General features: G+C 52.7%; 1 protein-coding gene across 2 annotated transcripts in view; it reads right to left on the bottom strand.

Annotated features, from left to right (window-relative positions):
- The window catches only part of FAM168A (family with sequence similarity 168 member A), a 242,880-nt gene that overhangs the window by 6,002 nt on the left and 220,629 nt on the right, over positions 1-16,249 (bottom strand). For both annotated transcript variants that reach the window (XM_075415326.1, XM_075415331.1), the window contains exons 6-8: positions 8,181-8,323; positions 4,451-4,625; positions 2,111-2,241 (exon numbers count right to left, since the gene is read on the bottom strand). In XM_075415326.1, coding sequence (XP_075271441.1) covers positions 2,129-2,241; positions 4,451-4,625; positions 8,181-8,323 — 431 coding nt within the window. In that variant the 3' untranslated portion in view covers positions 2,111-2,128. The remainder of the gene's footprint in view (positions 1-2,110; positions 2,242-4,450; positions 4,626-8,180; positions 8,324-16,249) is intronic.

Here is a 16,249-nt window from a genome sequence, read left to right as displayed (position 1 = left end):
CCCTGCGCCGCGTCTAGCTGATGCATACGGGATTTGACCATTCCTCGCCCCGCTCCATGGACAATTTCTTGGGCACGGAGCTGAGCAAGCAGCGGCTCGCTCGCGGTACCCAACGCACGGGATTAAAAATACGCAGATGGGAGGCTCTTTGCTAATCGCACAACAATTCATTAGCCCAGCATAACGTATGGAGAGATTTCAGATGACCCCCTGGGCTGGAGGAGATCTGCGCTGCGTCCCCATGCAGCGTCCTGTCTTCCCATCAGCCGCGTTGCCCGTTGACTGGGTATGATGGGCTGAGGGCTCCAGCGACACGCAGGGAGCGTTTCAACAAGACGATCTCCCAGCACGTTTTAGCAGGGAAAAAAATTTTCCAACCCCGGCTGGCCGCGGTGCTGTGCAGCCTGCTCTGGGTGACCCTGCTTCGGCAGGGGGTTGGACCGGGTGACCCACAGAGGGCCCTTCCAACCCCGACCATTCTGGGATTCTGTGAAAGTACTCAGCATGGATTCACCAAGGGGAAATCATGCCTGACAAATCTGATAGCTTTCTACGATGACATGACTGGCTGGGTAGACGAAGGGAGAGCCGTGGATGTTGTCTACCTTGACTTCAGCAAGGCTTTCGACACAGTCTCCCATGATATCCTCCTAGGGAAGCTGAGGAAGTGTGGGCTGGATGAGTGGTCAGTGAGGTAGACTGAGAACTGGCTGAATGGCAGAGCTCAGAGGGCTGTCATCAGCGGCGCTGAGTCTGGTTGGAGGCTGGTGACAAGTGGTGTCCCCCAGGGGTCAGTACTGGGCCCAGTCTTGTTTAACTTCTTCATCAACGACCTGGATGAAGAGTTAGAATGTACCCTCAGCAAGTTTGCTGACGACACCAAACTGGGAGGAGTGGTGGATACACCGGCAGGCTGTGCTGCCATTCAGCGTGACCTGGATAGGCTGGAAAGCTGGGCAGAGAGGAACCCGATGAGGTTCAACAAGGGCAAGTGCAGGGTCCTGCACCTGGGGAGAACAACCTCATGCACCAGTAAAGGCTTGGGGTGGACCTGCTGGAGAGCAGCTCTGCGGAGAGGGACCTGGGTGTCCTGGTGGACGACAGGTTAACCATGGGCCAGCAGTGTGCCCTGGCTGCCAAGAAAGCCAATGGAATCCTGGGGTGCATCAAGAAGAGTGTGGCCAGCAGGACAAGGGAGGTTCTCCTTCCCCTCTACACTGCCCTGGTGAGGCCTCATCTGGAGTACTGTGTCCAGTTCTGGGCTCCCCAGTTCAAGAAAGATGAAGAGCTACTGGAGAGAGTCCAGCGGAGGGCTACGAGGATGGTGAGGGGACTGGAGCATCTCTCCTACGAGGAGAGGTTGAGGGAACTGGGCTTGTTCAGCCTGGAGAAGAGAAGGCTGAGAGGGGACCTTATAAATGCCTACAAATATCTGAAGGGTGGGTGTCAGGAGGATGGGGCCAAGCTCTTTTCAGTGGTGCCCAGTGACAGGACAAGGGGCAATGGGCACAAACTGAGGCACAGGAAGTTCCGTCTGAACATGAGGAAGAACTTCTTCCCTCTGAGGGTGACGGAGCCCTGGCCCAGGCTGCCCAGGGAGGTGGTGGAGTCTCCTTCTCTGGAGATATTCAAGACCCGCCTGGACAAGGTCCTGTGCAGCCTGCTGTAGGTGACCCTGCTTCGGCAGGGGGGTTGGACTAGATGACCCACAGAGGTCCCTTCCAACCCCTACTATTCTGTGATTCTGTGATTCTGTGAAAGAGCGCGATGCATCCAAAACCTTAAAGCATGAGAATTTCCACCCTCAGCACGCCCAACTGCACTCAGAGCAGCTTGGTACCTCTGAGGTCACTGGTCAAGTCTTCCATGCACTGAGCAGCAAGATGTAAGGTTGAGGTATGCTGTGCTTTGCTAACACCCTCTGCAGCCCCATGCCAGCGTGCCGGGCAGCTCTCCGTGCCGGGGAGCAGTGCTAACTGGCTCTTTGGAGTCAAAACATCGCCCGGAGAAAGAGACTCAGCAGCTTTGTAGGAAGGAGGGAAGCGATGGCAGTGCCCGGTGGCTAACGGATCGACAAGGGCAGAGCAAGACCGGCAAAGGCAGCACTTACATGAACTGGCCAGTGGGTTTACCAGTGTGGAGGTACGTAGCTGTAGGTGGGGGTTCCTTGAGCCCTGTATGTTGGCACGGAAACTGGATGTGCTCCGATGGCGGTGTGTTGTGGGGTGGTCAACAAGGTTCCTGCAACGGCACGGAGAAATACTGAGCAAGGAGGAGAGCTTCATCAGGGGAGCAATATCCCACGGGTACGGTGCTTCGGCACGGGGGCTGGACTAGATGACCCACAGAGGTCCCTTCCAACCCCGACCATTCTGTGATTCTGTGATTCTGTGCTGCAGACCACATCCGAGCGGCCGGCGCAGCATCGGCTGCCTTTTTGTCCTTCTTCTTCTATTCTACCAAATATTATCCTGCGCGTGAGACCTGAATCGAAGGTGTTTCACTCATGCAACTAAACAACTGACTCATGCAGCCTGAACAACTGGGGCTGTTTGGTCTGGAGAAAAGGAGGCTGAGGGGAGACCTTCTCGCTCTCTACAGCTCCCTGACAGGAGGGGGGAGTGAGGGGGGGGTTGGTCTCTTCCCCCAAGTAATCAGTGACAGGACAAGAGGCAATGGCCTCAAGCTGCGTCAGGGGAGGTTCAGATTGGAGACTGGGAAAAATTTCTTCACTGAAAGAGTGGTCAGGCCTTGGACCAGGCTGCCCGGGGCAGTGGGGGAGTCCCCATCCCTGGAGGGGTTCAAAAACCATGTAGATGTGGCCCTTGGGGACATGGTTTAGCAGGCATGGTGGGGTTGGGTTGGTGGTTGGACTTGATGATTTTAGAGGTCTTTTCCAACCTGAATGATTCCATGATTCCGTGCGGTTGGTATCAGCCAGCACCGTCAATGGAATAAACCCATCTGAAGCTGCAGCATATTTTCCATGCTACTTTTGGGCCTTAACTCACCTTTTTTTCTGATTCTCCTCGTCCCTAAAGGACAGCAGCCGACCTAGCCACTAACCTGCTGACATCTTCTCCCCGCTGAAGGCACCGGGCTAAATCGCAACAGCAGATCACTGCAGTGATCTGAAACACCTAAGAACCAAATTGGAAGGGATGAGGGCTGCAAAAGCAGATGAGAAAAAACCCAGACCTTCCAGGGAAAATTAAGATGCCACTCATCTCCCAAGGGCAGTGGAGCTCTTTTGTTTCATTTAAACCCGCAGAGCCGAGAGCCTCAGGATGCAGCAGAAGGAGCGATGCTCTCCCAGCCACGAAGCAGAGGGACTGCCCGGTGCAGCCTCTTTTCTTTCAGTCTGCAGCTGATATGCAGAGGGGTTTTAAAGGAGAATTTGCACGGGGCCTTCAGCAGACACAGGGAGCGAGAATACAGCCCCAGACTCCTCTGTTCTGGGAGTTAACTGGGTGCTCGAAGCAACTGTACTCTCCATTTCTGGGTGTCTCTCTATAAATGCTATGAACTAAAATCGAAGACATCCCACATGCATTCATTACACCCATTCGCTTCTCAGTACAAGCGGCAGCAAATCTCTCAGAGTGCTTCTTGTCACACCCAGGCTGCAATATCTGTGCCTGTGACAGGGATTGTGTCCCATCACAGAGCCCTGTGTCGCAGCGAACGCGGATGCACAAGGGCGAATGATGCGTTTCTTGGCAGAATTCAACACACAATCCTAAGTATTGTTCATGAGAGAAACACGGGCTTTGGAAAAAATAAATCCAGCCCACAGCCTTACTTCATGTGCTGTCGATTAACGGCGGTTTGAACCAGTCCCACCCATGAAACGCAGAGAACTTGGGATGCATAAATCAAGGTTAACGTTCATTTCATCGAGCAAAAGCAAGACCCTAAGTATCCTAAAAAAGAAACTTGAGGATAGAAATACAGCAGTATCCGAAGATGGACAAACCTGGTTATTCCTCTACTTGTGGAACAGATAGAGGAAAGAATAATGTTGGATGGAGCTCTGAGCAACGTGGGCTGGTGGAAGATGTCCCTGCTGATGGCAGGGGGGTTGGAACCAGATGATCTTTAAGGTCCCTTCCAACCCAAACCATTCTATGATTCTATGAGAAGGATGCAGGAGTGCATCCCTCCAGAGTGTGCCAAACAAAAGGTCTCCTCTGCTACCCTAAAAACTGACTTAGATGAGTATCAGGAGCAAATTCATTGATTTTTGCCTGCAAAGGAGCGGTAACCAGCTGGCAAAACTAGCAGACGAAGCTGCAATTAGCTGTGTGCGAGGCGCTTCTGCAAGGCTGGGGGAGAGCCCTGCACAGAGAGTTTTTTTGTCCAGGACAAGTCTCCTGCACAGGTTGTTTGGATACGTCGCGCCCGAGAGACGAAACTACGGCTCACAGCACGGGAAGGTTTTCCTTCTTACCTGCTGACATCGCCATGGTGGTCCCAGCGACCATCCCCATGGCCACACCGTTGGTCCTGGGCGCAGCGACCGGGGCCGGATAGATGGCCGATGGGATGCTGTTGGGCTGAACCACGGTGGTGTGATGGATAACGTGAGGCTGTGCCGCGTACACTGGCTGGGTATAATAAGCTCCCTGTTTGAGAAGGGGGAAAAAAAAAATCATCCTCTTTGTCATTCGATTGAAAGCACAAGCCAAAGCAGGGGCTTGAAGCCCGGTATTTTATTCAGAGGCAACGACCAGCTCTGTGCGCCGCGGGTGTCAGCCCGGTGACGCAGACCACGCTGCCAGCGAGGAGTTACAGCAGCTGCGACTGTAGATCCTGCTGCGGAGCGAGCAGTGATGCTCTCGGGGCCGGCCCCGCACCTACCCCCTGCATCAGATGGGACATTGGAGGTGCCCAAACCCAGCCCGTATCACGAGCCTGGAGCGGCTCCGCTGGGAGGTTCCTTCACTTCAAGACTTCAAGCCCTCAGCTCCTCCAGATGTGTTGCAGGAGCAATATTAAGACATGCAGGCATCACACGCAGCTCCTGGCACAAAGAGCTGCCCATGGGGTGTCATTCGACCGCTGCAGAGGAGCTGATCCTTCCCAGGAGCAAGCTCCTGTGCCCAGGGACCTGGACAAGCAAGGATCGACGACAGGTTGACCATGAGCCAGCAGTGTGTCCTGGCTGCCAAGAAAGCCAATGGCATTCTGGGGTGCATGAAGAGGAGTGTGGGCAGCAGGTCAAGGGAGGTTCTCCTTCCCCTCTGCTCTGCCCTGGTGAGGCCCCACCTGGAGTACTGTGTCCACTTCTGGGCTCCCCAGTTCAAGAAAGATGAGGAGCTACTGGAGAGAGTCCAGAGGAGGGCTACGAGGATGATGAGGGGACTGGAGCATCTCTGCTACGAGGAGAGACTGAGGGAGCTGGGCTTGTTCAGCCTGGAGAAGAGAAGGCTGAGAGGGGACCTTAGAAATGCTTACAAATATCTTCAGGGTGGGTGTCAGGAGGATGGGGCCAGACTCTTTCCAGTGGTGTCCAGCGACAGGACAAGGGGCAACGGGCACAAACTGAAGCCAAGGAAGTTCCAGCTGAACCTGAGGAAGAACTTCTTCCCTCTGAGGGTGACGGAGCACTGGCCCAGGCTGCCCAGAGGGGCTGTGGAGTCCCCTTCTCTGGAGATATTCAAGACCCACCTGGACAAGGCCCTCTGCGGCCTGCTGTAGGTGACCCTCCTTCTTCAGGGGGTTGGACTGGGTGACCCACAGAGGTCCCTTCCAACCCCTGCCATGCTGGGATTCTGTGATTCTGTGGATGAAGCTGAACCTATGGACATGGGGATGGTCCCCGGGATGGATGAAGGCAACGGGACTTAGAGAGGGATCAGCATCACGGGTCAGAGAACCAGCTCGTCAGGGACAAACCCTGCTGCCTCTGATTGGTGGGAGGAAATGGCGCCTGGACCCAAAAGACTTTGGCTGCTGGCACAGAAAATGAACAAGAGATGGAAGAAAAGGGGAAACCACGGTTCTCGTCTGATCCCAATGTGCTTGCTTGGGTCTGGGAAGCGTGTCATCTTCTTGGGTTTCCAACAGGAGACAGCGGCTCCGAAATCCAGGCTGTTGAGACCCACGGGGTTTTGAAACAAGAGGAGAAAGACAGGTGGGAATAAAAGAAAGGAGTCAATAGGAAGAGCTCCACACCCAAAATAATGAAGGGCTTGAAACGTGAGCAGCACAAGGGAGACAACTGCCATCCCCGGGACGGACAGGGACACTGCCGGTACCTGTGAACTAGGGACAGTCGGAAAGATTAGAGGGTTTAAAACAATGAAGGGAGATTTTATTGTGCATTGGTGAAAGCCATCAGAGAGCCTCTGAAGGTACGGATTGAAAGGAGGAGGAGATGCAGGCGAACTATTAAATTACTTCTTTCTTTCAGGAGCTACAAAGGTTGACATAACAAACTGCAGAAGCTGAAAGGCATTTCCTTGGGGAACGAGAAGGACGTGCTAAGATAAATTAGGCCCACGAAGAAAAGGTTACTGAGAAACCAGGTGCGGAGAAGGAACATCCCAGGCGGTGAGGACTGCAAGCACAACGTGCTGAAAGGATCTACCAAAGCCTCTCCTTCTTGCTATTGTTCCCTTCCAGGCTCCCAAAACTCTAATTTGCTGGTCCCTGGGAAGCAGAGATGAGGAAACAGCATCTGCAAGCCCTGCTCCATCTCAGGCTTGCCGGTCAGCACCACTAGCAGACGCCAGCCTCCCGCTGCAGCCGGGATTGGAGAGCAACCAGCCGGCAGCGATGGGTTTGGTCCCCAGCGGTTTATGGAATGCTCCGGTAACGGAAGGAGAGGTGACAGCAGACAAAATTGGCAAGAGGAGATGCTCCGGTCTCAGCAAGGCATGGAGGAGCCACTCCATGAGGTTGTAGCCGCTGGAGAAGTTGGTTATTTGACATTAAAGAGGAGGGGGAAAGCTAGGGAAGCTGCAGGGCCAGATTGCTTCAAGGAGCTTGTGATCTTCAGTGGGAAGGGGCATCAAGGTGATTTTCGGAGGACATCTGCCCTAAATTGCTTCCCTGTGGAGCATCTTGGCCCCAGCACATAGCTGGAGGCGGTGGCAATGCAGGAGCAGAGAAGATGGTACTGGAAACCCATCCAGGTGGTCAGGGAGGGGCTGCTCCATGAGGACACGAATCTGGGTCATGCCTGAAGCAGCTTGTGCTGGTGAAGGTGACACAGGGCCTTTTCCACGGGAGGTGGCAGGAAGGTGATGCAGGTCAAGTGAGATGCCAATAACCATCAGGAACTGGACCTTCTGGTGACCCAGACTCGTCTGTGGTCCTGGGGAAGAGCAGCACTGAGAGCTGGGGAGGGTGGGGAGAGGTGGGTGCAGGGACTGTCCTGGAGCCAGCAAGTCCTGGCAGACAGGCGTGTGATTTTGGAGGAAGCGACCTGATTCCTAACCTCGCCGAGCCAGAGGGATACCACTGTGTTGAGTCCGCTGCACACAGAAGGACCACACAAGACTACCTCTCATCCAGAGGATCCAACAGAGGAGGCAGGAGAGAGACCCCAGCACCTTCAAGAAGGATGTTGAGTTGCTCCAGAGAAGGGCAACAAAGCTGATGAAGGGCCAGGAGAACAAGTCTTCTGAGTTGCAGCTGAGGGAACTGGGGCTGTTCAGTCTGGAGAAGAGGAGGCTGAAGGGAGACCTTCTCGCTCTCTACGATTACCTGAAAGGAGGTTGTAGTGAGGCGGGGGTTGGTCTCTTCTCCCAAGTAACCAGCAACAGGACGAGAGGCAATGGCCTCAAGCTATGTCAGGGGAGTTTTAGACTGGATATTGGGAAAAATTTATTTCCTGAAAGAGTGGTCAGGCCTTGGACCAGGCTGCCCAGGGCAGTGGTGGAGTCCCCATCCCTGGAGGGGTTCAAAAACCATGTAGATGTGGCCCCTGGGGACATGGTTTAGCAGGCATGGTGGTGTTGGGTTTGCGGTTGGACTTGATGATCTTAGAGGTCTTTTCCAACCTTAACGATTCTATGATTTTATCCTGGACACCCACCAAGCCCCACCATAAGCACCTCCATCCTACCAGGACATGGGTGCTCAGCCCTGACATCCAAGGATGAAGTCCTACCACACTGTAGGACTGTATTTGCACACCATTGAGCGAGGTGGTGAGCTCCCACGGCACCTACCTGGGTGTACAGGTTCTGCTGTGGATAGGCACTTCTGATGGGGTACATAGCGGTTTGGTACGGATTCGGAGACGGCGAGTAGGGAGGAGGTGCGTTGTTACTCTGGGTCGGTGGGACCTTGTAGGGAGTCCCCGCAGTGTACCCTGGTGAAGACAAGAGCAGTCCAAGTTAGGGTGAGGTTACACAGCCGCAGCGCCGGTCCACGCAGCACATGAGCAACCCCAGCCGCTGTTCATGATGGGCTCAGTGGGTATCACTCAGCGTGGAGGAGATGTACCAAGATGCACCAGCATCTACTGACCTCCCATGAAACCCACTGAGCCGAAGCCTCCGAGTCCAGCATCCAGCCCCTGGCTCATTGACCACAGCAGCTGAGGCCGCGTCCTCCACCCAGCCCAGCAGTGCCTACACCAGGCCAAAGAACTGATGAGCATTTCCAATGGTCAAGGCATGACTTGATGGGACTCAACGAGCACTTAAATCACCTAAGACAGCAATATTCCACCTACTTACTCATCTCTATACATCTACTTGATGAGAATGATGTTTTTCCTTCTCTCATCCCCAGATTTTTGTCCCTTTACCTTTTTTGCTCAGGGTGTGATGGGCAAAACCAGAATTTAATTGCTGGAGGACCTAATTTCATGGCACAGTATTGCTGTTCCCTGTCTATGTCCCCAAGGAATGACCAGAAAAGCAGCTACATAGACCATCCCAACCTTAATATTACGGTGAAAATGATAGATCCCTTTAAGTATTCCCTCAAAGTGGATAGTGCTGAGCAGCTTCACCTCCTGCAAAGGAGGGTTGTGACCACCAGCTCACCTTGCAGGCGGGAGAGGCAACCCCAAGTGATGCTCAAGCACCTTTATACCTGCCCTGCTCCCCGCAGGCTATCTGCATTTGCGACAAAAGCAGCAAATCTGCGTTATTGCCGTTATGAAAAACCACTCTGATCCGTGAACAGGCATGGCAGGCTGCTGGCAAGCCAGGAGGAGCAGCGGGGACTTGGGGGGACACTGGTCAGGCAGGCGTGGGCAGACGGGGAAACATCCCTTGCAATATTTGTGATCCTGATACGGCAGATTGCAATGTTTGTCCTTCTTCCGTTCGGATGTAAGGAAAAGAAAACAGACTTCAGCATCCCCCGGTCTCCCCCATCATCCCACCAGGTTGTTTAGCTGGAGCATCCAAGTCCCAGATTTACCCTTTATCAAAGGTCTAAAGAATCATAGAATCATAGAATTCTTCAGGTTGGAAAAGACCTCTAAGATCACCACATCCAACCGCCAACCCAACCCCACCACGCCTGCTAAACCATGTCCCCAAGGGCCACATCCACACGGTGTTTGAACCCCTCCAGGGATGGGGACTCCACCACTGCCCTGGGCAGCCTGGGCCAAGGCCTGACCACTCCTGCAGGAAAGAAATTTTTCCCAATATTCATTCTGAACCTCCCCTGACATAGCTTGAGGCCATTGCCTCTCGTCCTATCGCTGGTTACTTGCGAGGAAACTTTAACTTCTCCTGCAGCATTCAGGAGATGGTGAATGTATGGGGAACAAACTAAAATGAAGGATCCCTTTCCAAAACATGGAAATTTTTCCCAGAATGTAACCCTAACCTAACCTAACCTAACAAAAAATAACCTGAAGGATAACGTGATCTCAGCTGACGCACTCACTTTGGGGTTCTGCTGCTATTTGCATTAAGTTCTCAGCTGTCTATTTTCCTTCCAGGAAGACCCAGCCGTACCAACTCCAGATCCTCTAACGCAAGCCTGATCCCATTTGTCTTTGTTTTTTAAGGGCTTTCCCTGGAGTGAGGACATCCCGTAAGGATCCTCGCTCTGCTGCTGCTTCTTTTCAAGGTACCTTCCTACCTGTTGGCTTGTGATGAATACGGGGTCCACTCCCCTACCCTCCAACACTTTTGCTCCCCAAAACGAAGGGGTGGCTTTAGGCACGTCCATTCTAACACTGAATGATCCAATTTTTATTACCTGGCAGTGAGGTACCCTAAGACCTCATGGCAAGTACAGCATCTAGAGGATGTGCGACCTGCCCCGAGGATGGGATGCCCCTGCACCACAGATACGCAGCACCTGAATTCCCAACCTTTAGAGGTGTTTCCAAGGAGGTCTCCATGAAGTTGCCCCTGAAACATTATTACTTAAGTCCTAGGGCTACAAGGATGGTGAGGGGACTGGAACATCTGCCCTACGAGGAAAGGCTGAGGGAGCTGGGCTTGTTCAGCCTGAAGAAGAGAAGGCTGCGAGGGGACCTTATAAATGCCTACAAATATCTGAAGGGTGGGTGTCAGGAGGATGGGGCCAAGCTCTTTTCAGTGGTGCCCAGTGACAGGACAAGGGGCAATGGGCACAAACTGAGGCACAGGAAGTTCCGTCTGAACATGAGGAAGAACTTCTTCCCTCTGAGGGTGACGGAGCCCTGGCCCAGGCTGCCCAGAGGGGCTGTGGAGTCTCCTTCTCTGGAGATCTTCAAGACCTGCCTGGACAAGGTCCTCTGCAGCCTGCTGTAGGTAACCCTGCTTCGGCAGGAGGGTTGGACTAGGTGACCCACAGAGGTCCCTTCCAATACCTACCATTCTGTGATTCTGTGATTCTGTAAAGTGGGGAAAAATCCTCAAGAATACTTAAAGTTGTGCTTTAAGGGGTTTATTTTTAGGGTGGACTAAAAGCTGAGCTGCTGCCACGGGACACTCCGGACTGCATCAAGCACACCGTGAAGGCATCAAGGTGTTGGTCACAACTCAATGAATGGTTAAAAAAAATCAAAATGGTAAAAAATCTGCTTGCATGAGCATGAAAAGGACGTGGGCTGGGCTGGCTGGTGAGAAATGGTAGCCAGCTCTTGCAGGAGGTCTGGGAGAAATCATTCTTAGAGCAAATGAGCCCCGAAGACTGCGTAGGTTGGAGAGGAGAAGTCAAGGCACAGCCCAGTGATAAGATGTCTAAACACTCAAATATAATGAACCAATTTACTCAACCAGTGTTCAGGGCAGCAATTAATGAAGGCTAAGATTTCAAGTCTGCTAATGTCCCACATTATCCACCCAGCACTGAAACAGCGTGAAGATAACAACGAGCTTTCTAGGAACTCCCAAACAGCATCTCACCGCCTCCTGATTACTGCAGATTGGAAAAAACGTGTTAATTAAACAGCGGAATAGCTGTGACCCTTTTTCTGACTCACATTAGCAGGAGAGCAACTATCTTTAAATGAGAGATGGAAGCGGCAAGAGGAAATCACAGAATCACAGAATGGTCGGGGTTGGAAGGGACCTCTGGGGATCACCCAGCCCAACCTCCTGCCGAAGCAGGGTCACCCAGAGCAGGCTGCACAGGACCTTGTCCAGGCAGGTCTTGAATATCTCCAGAGAAGGAGACTCCACAGCCCCTCTGCGCAGCCTGGGCCAGGGCTCCGTCACCCTCAGAGGGAAGAAGTTCTTCCTCGTGTTCAGCTGGAGCTTCCTCGGCTTCAGTTTGTGCCCATTGCCCCTTGTCCTGTCACTGGGCACCACTGAACAGAGTCTGGCCCCGTCCTCCTGACACCCACCCTGCAGATATTTAGAGGCATTTCTAAGGTCCCCTCTCAGCCTTCTCTTCTCCAGGCTGAACAAGTCCAGCTCCCTCAGCTTCTCCTCATAGGAGAGATGCTCCAGTCCCCTCATCATCCTTGTGTCCACCTCCTCTGGACTCTCTCCAGTAGCTCCTCGTCTTTCTTGAACTGGGGAGCCCAGAACTGGACACAGTACTCCAGATGCAGGCTCGAAACGGCCATATTCACTGTAGCAGCAGAAGGGGAGACTCCTCCATCATGAGGTCCTCCAGGAACCCAACAATGTCACCTACAGACCAACCAACCTCCTGTTTTCCAATCTTAGGAATATTTTTCAGTTCTGAACTGATTGTTTCAAACAAAGACCTCAGCGGCTGCCAGTTCTTGGCATCACGCTTCATGTCTGATGGGTGCCTGGAGACGTGGACCAGCTCAAGGCCGTGTGGTTTCACCGCCTTGAATGCTAATACTTGCTGCGGTTTCCTGATTGCTGCATCACGGACAATTTAGCTACGATATTAAAAAAGGTATTAAACATAATAGTCCAGGCAGATGTAATCTTCCATGTTTATAATTCAGGAAAAAATAGAAGAATTTGCAGGTAAAACCGACGCATAAACAAGTTTTAATGACACCAGCTGATGGAGGCTCCTCTTGGAAAAGCAGGTCTGACAGCTAATTTTAAAGCCTAATTATGGCTATCGCAGACCTTATTAGGATTAGGAGGTTGGTATGGCCCGTGCTTCTGCCGCTTCGCGGTTCAGCAGCAGGCTGGGATTTTAAAAGCAATCGCGAGCTTTTAAGCTCCAACTTCTATTAAAATTGCTGATTAAATCCCTCGTGCCGCTCTAGAAATCTCAACCTAATTGATCCTGCAATGCAGAAGTGCCCTGAATTGCACAGATAAATTTTTCTTTAATAGCATAAAGGCTGGTGGGGGGCGAAAAAGCTCTGTGGTGAATTTTGTATCAACATCTCCTCTTGTTTCCACATGAAGGGTTCGCTACAAATACGATTCCTTAGCTGGATAAGGAATTGGCTGGATGGCCACATCCAGAGTTACAGTGAACAGCTCAATGTCCAAGTGGAAACCAGTAACGAGTGATGTCCCTCAGGGGTTGGTAATGGGACCAATAGTATTTAATATCTTCATCAGTGACGTTGATGGTGGGATTGATTGCACCCTCAGCACTTGGCAGATGACATCAAGCTGAGTGGTGCAGTTGACACGCCAGAAAGGATGGGATGCCATCCAGAGGGACCTGGAAAAGCTTGAGAAGTGGGCCCAGGTGAACCTCATGAGGTTCAACAAGGCCAAGGGCAAGGTCCTGCACCTGGGTCAGGACAACCCCAGGTACCAACACAGACTGGGGGATGAAGGGATGGAGAGAAGTCCTGCCCAGAAGGACTTGGGGGTGCTGGGGGATGAAAAGCTGGCCATGATCCAGCAGTGTGAGCTGGCAGCCCAGCAGGCCAAGCGTGCCCTGGGCTGCATCCCCAGCAGCATGGGCACAGGGCGAGGGAGGGGATTCTGCCCCTCTGCCCCGCTCTGCTGAGACCCCCGCGGGAGTCCTGCATCCAGCTCTGGAGCCCTCAGCACAGGGCAGAGCTGGAGCTGTGGGAGCGGGGCCAGAGGAGGCCCCAGCAATGATGCGAGGGCTGGAACCCCTCTGCTGGGAGGAAAGGCTGGGAGAGCTGGGGCTGCTCAGCCTGGGGAAGAGAAGGCTCTGGGCAATGGCTTTAAACTGAAAGAAGGAAGGTTTAGATTGGACATTCGGAACGGTGGCGAGGCACTGGCACAGGTTGCCCAGGAAAGCAGCAGATGCCCCATGACTGGAAGTGTTCAAGCTCAGTTTGGGCAGGTCTTTGAGCAATCCCATCTAGTGGAAGATGTGCCTGTCCATTGCGGGGGGGTGGACTAGATGATCTTCAAAGGTCCCTTTCAACCCAAATCATTCTGTGATTCCATGATTCTGTGATTCTAGAAAAACAGACTTGCATTTTTTCAGTAAATTCAAGCAGTGTCTTAAGAAGGCTGCACCCAACGCACTCCCACCCCTGGGAGCAGAAGGCAGATCCCCCGAGGAGGACGCAGGGCAGAACTTGGGGCTCAAGTGGCGGTGGATTGTGGGCAGGAGTGACCAGCTCCGGGAGGTCCTACATGGTTGCATGGCCCACGTGAGTCTGGTTCCAGGTGTCTGGTCCTGCTTCTGCCACCACCCTCCAGCTTGGCTCATCCTCCTCCAGGTTTTTTCCTGGCTTTATTGTCCATCCACCTTCCCTGCAACCAGGGGCTGGAGGAACAGCTTTGAAGTGGTGAGCATCGGGACATCCCAGGGGATGATGCCATGGTGTGGACACCAGCAGGGGAAGCTGCCTGGCCGGCTTCCATTGCCTCTGCTGAAGTCCTCCCTGGCCCATTGTCACCACCACCACGTCCTCACCAGCCAGACAAAAACAAACAGGAGGCTCTGGGGCAGAAATGACCATAAAATCTAGAACCTTGCTCACTACCGAGCACAAAGCTTTGTGTCTGTGATCCCCCTGATCTCAGCTGGAGCATTTAAGCAACAAAACAAAATACCTCAGGCTACACCAAGCTTTGAAAACCCATCGTTACGGGACAAAAAGCCAAAAGGCAAAGGCATGTCCCCACACTGCAGGCAAGGCCAGGATGAAGGCACCTGGGTGGCCCCCACCCAACCTTTAGGTTCATGCATGTCTTGCCATGGTCTTTCACTGCAGGTTCACAACACAGTGGAACCCCCAGCACCTTTTCTGTCTTACTGGTACAGACGTGGGGAGGTACTGGGCAGCTATTGTACATTTATTCATATTTATCCCTGTTCATCATGCAGCTCCAATCCGTACTGATGGACACTCTTCGCCCTGGGAACAGAAGTACTCAACTCCCTGGCTTCTCCTTGGCTGTCCTCCATCCAGACTTGACACCTTGCTGACGCTCATGAGTAAGCTCAACCTGTCTCCTGCCACGGGACACCTGGGGAAGGCTGTTCTCCCAAGAACAAAACCTGGACTAGATGAGCTCGAGCCGAAGAAACAAATTTGGGGCGCCCAACATGAAATGCTTCTGATTTTCCTGAGCCTGCGCTTGAGATGGCATCTCCCAGCAGAGCCCTGGCGAAGCCAACCACAGCTATAAGCCCGAAGCATCTCTGCAAATCAAACCTCAAGGCTTTACCTATTAAATTTAATTTCCAAATTAAATGTGTCCAAGCCAGTTCTCTGGAAATGAGGCCAACCTGCCTGAGCCTGGCTGGTGACTGCATTGTTCATCTCCTTTATCACCCACACTGGGTGGCCACAGCCAAATTTTGCCCTCAGACCCTTTCCTAGCCTGGTGCCTGCTCTTGCCATCTCTGATTTTGGGGGAGGAATCTCACCTGCAGCAGCCCAGAGATGCATCGGGGAGGAGAAATCACATCCAAGCATGGGCTGAACTCCAAGGGAATTCTGGCGAGTAATATCTGGGTTTCTACTAATCAAAGCTGAGATTTTCCAAACACTTACAACTCTGTCAAATCTGGTCCGGAGGGAAATTAGGTGAGATGCAAAGCCCACGTACCGTGTCAGGCGTCCAGCCCCTGCCCCAAGGAATGGTAGGGCCATCCCTTTTCAAAGAGAAAGTCTCCCAAAGGCTTTTAATAGGTTTATTTTTAATAACTCTTTTCATCAGAAAAAGAAACAACATTTCTTCCTGTCCTCTATCATTGGACATTAGGAAAAATTTCTTTCCTGAAAGAGTGGTCAGGCCTTGGACCAGGCTGCCCAGGGCAGTGGTGGAGTCCCCATCCCTCGAGGGGTTCAAAAACCATGTAGATGTGGCCCTTGGGGACATGGTTTAGCAGGCATGGTGGTGATGGGTTGATAGTTGGACTTGGTGATCTCAGAGGTCTTTTCCAACCTTAATGATTCTGTGATTCTATGATCTCATTCTTGTGAATGAAGGTCAGGTTGGACAGGGCTCTGAGCAACCTGATTCAGTTGAAGGTGTCCCTGCTCACTGCAGGGGTGTTGGGCTAGATGGCCACTAAAGGTCCCTTCCAACCCAAACAATTCCATGATCCTATGATTCTATGATTCTATGACTGATTTAATTCAGCACAAAAAGGGAGCCTGGGGCATAGAGATGGTGAGGCACACTTCAACCCACGTGTGCATGGGCGCAGCGGTCCCAGCCTTGCAAACATGGCCTGTGGAGAGTCACTTCAAGATACCTTTTATTTTTTTCTCCAAATACGACTGGGAGTTTCTCCAGGTCCCAGGGGTCTTTGGTAGGTTAATTCTGCCTTGTGAATCTAGGAGTGGTCCCACCTCACGCTTGCAGCATGGCCCATGCTAGCCCTGCCCTGGCTTTGGCAGACAACGTCAGGGCGAGAGCGGGCGCAAGCAGCGGGGCAGGGGCCAGAGGACACCCCACAAATCGGGGAGAGCACCGCGGGCCACGTCATGGAGCTGATCACCCCT

This window comes from Opisthocomus hoazin, chromosome 1 (genome assembly GCF_030867145.1).
Source record: "Opisthocomus hoazin isolate bOpiHoa1 chromosome 1, bOpiHoa1.hap1, whole genome shotgun sequence".
In the NCBI taxonomy this organism is placed as follows: Eukaryota; Metazoa; Chordata; class Aves; order Opisthocomiformes; family Opisthocomidae; genus Opisthocomus; species Opisthocomus hoazin.
This window is presented reverse-complemented; position numbering and strand designations above follow the sequence as displayed.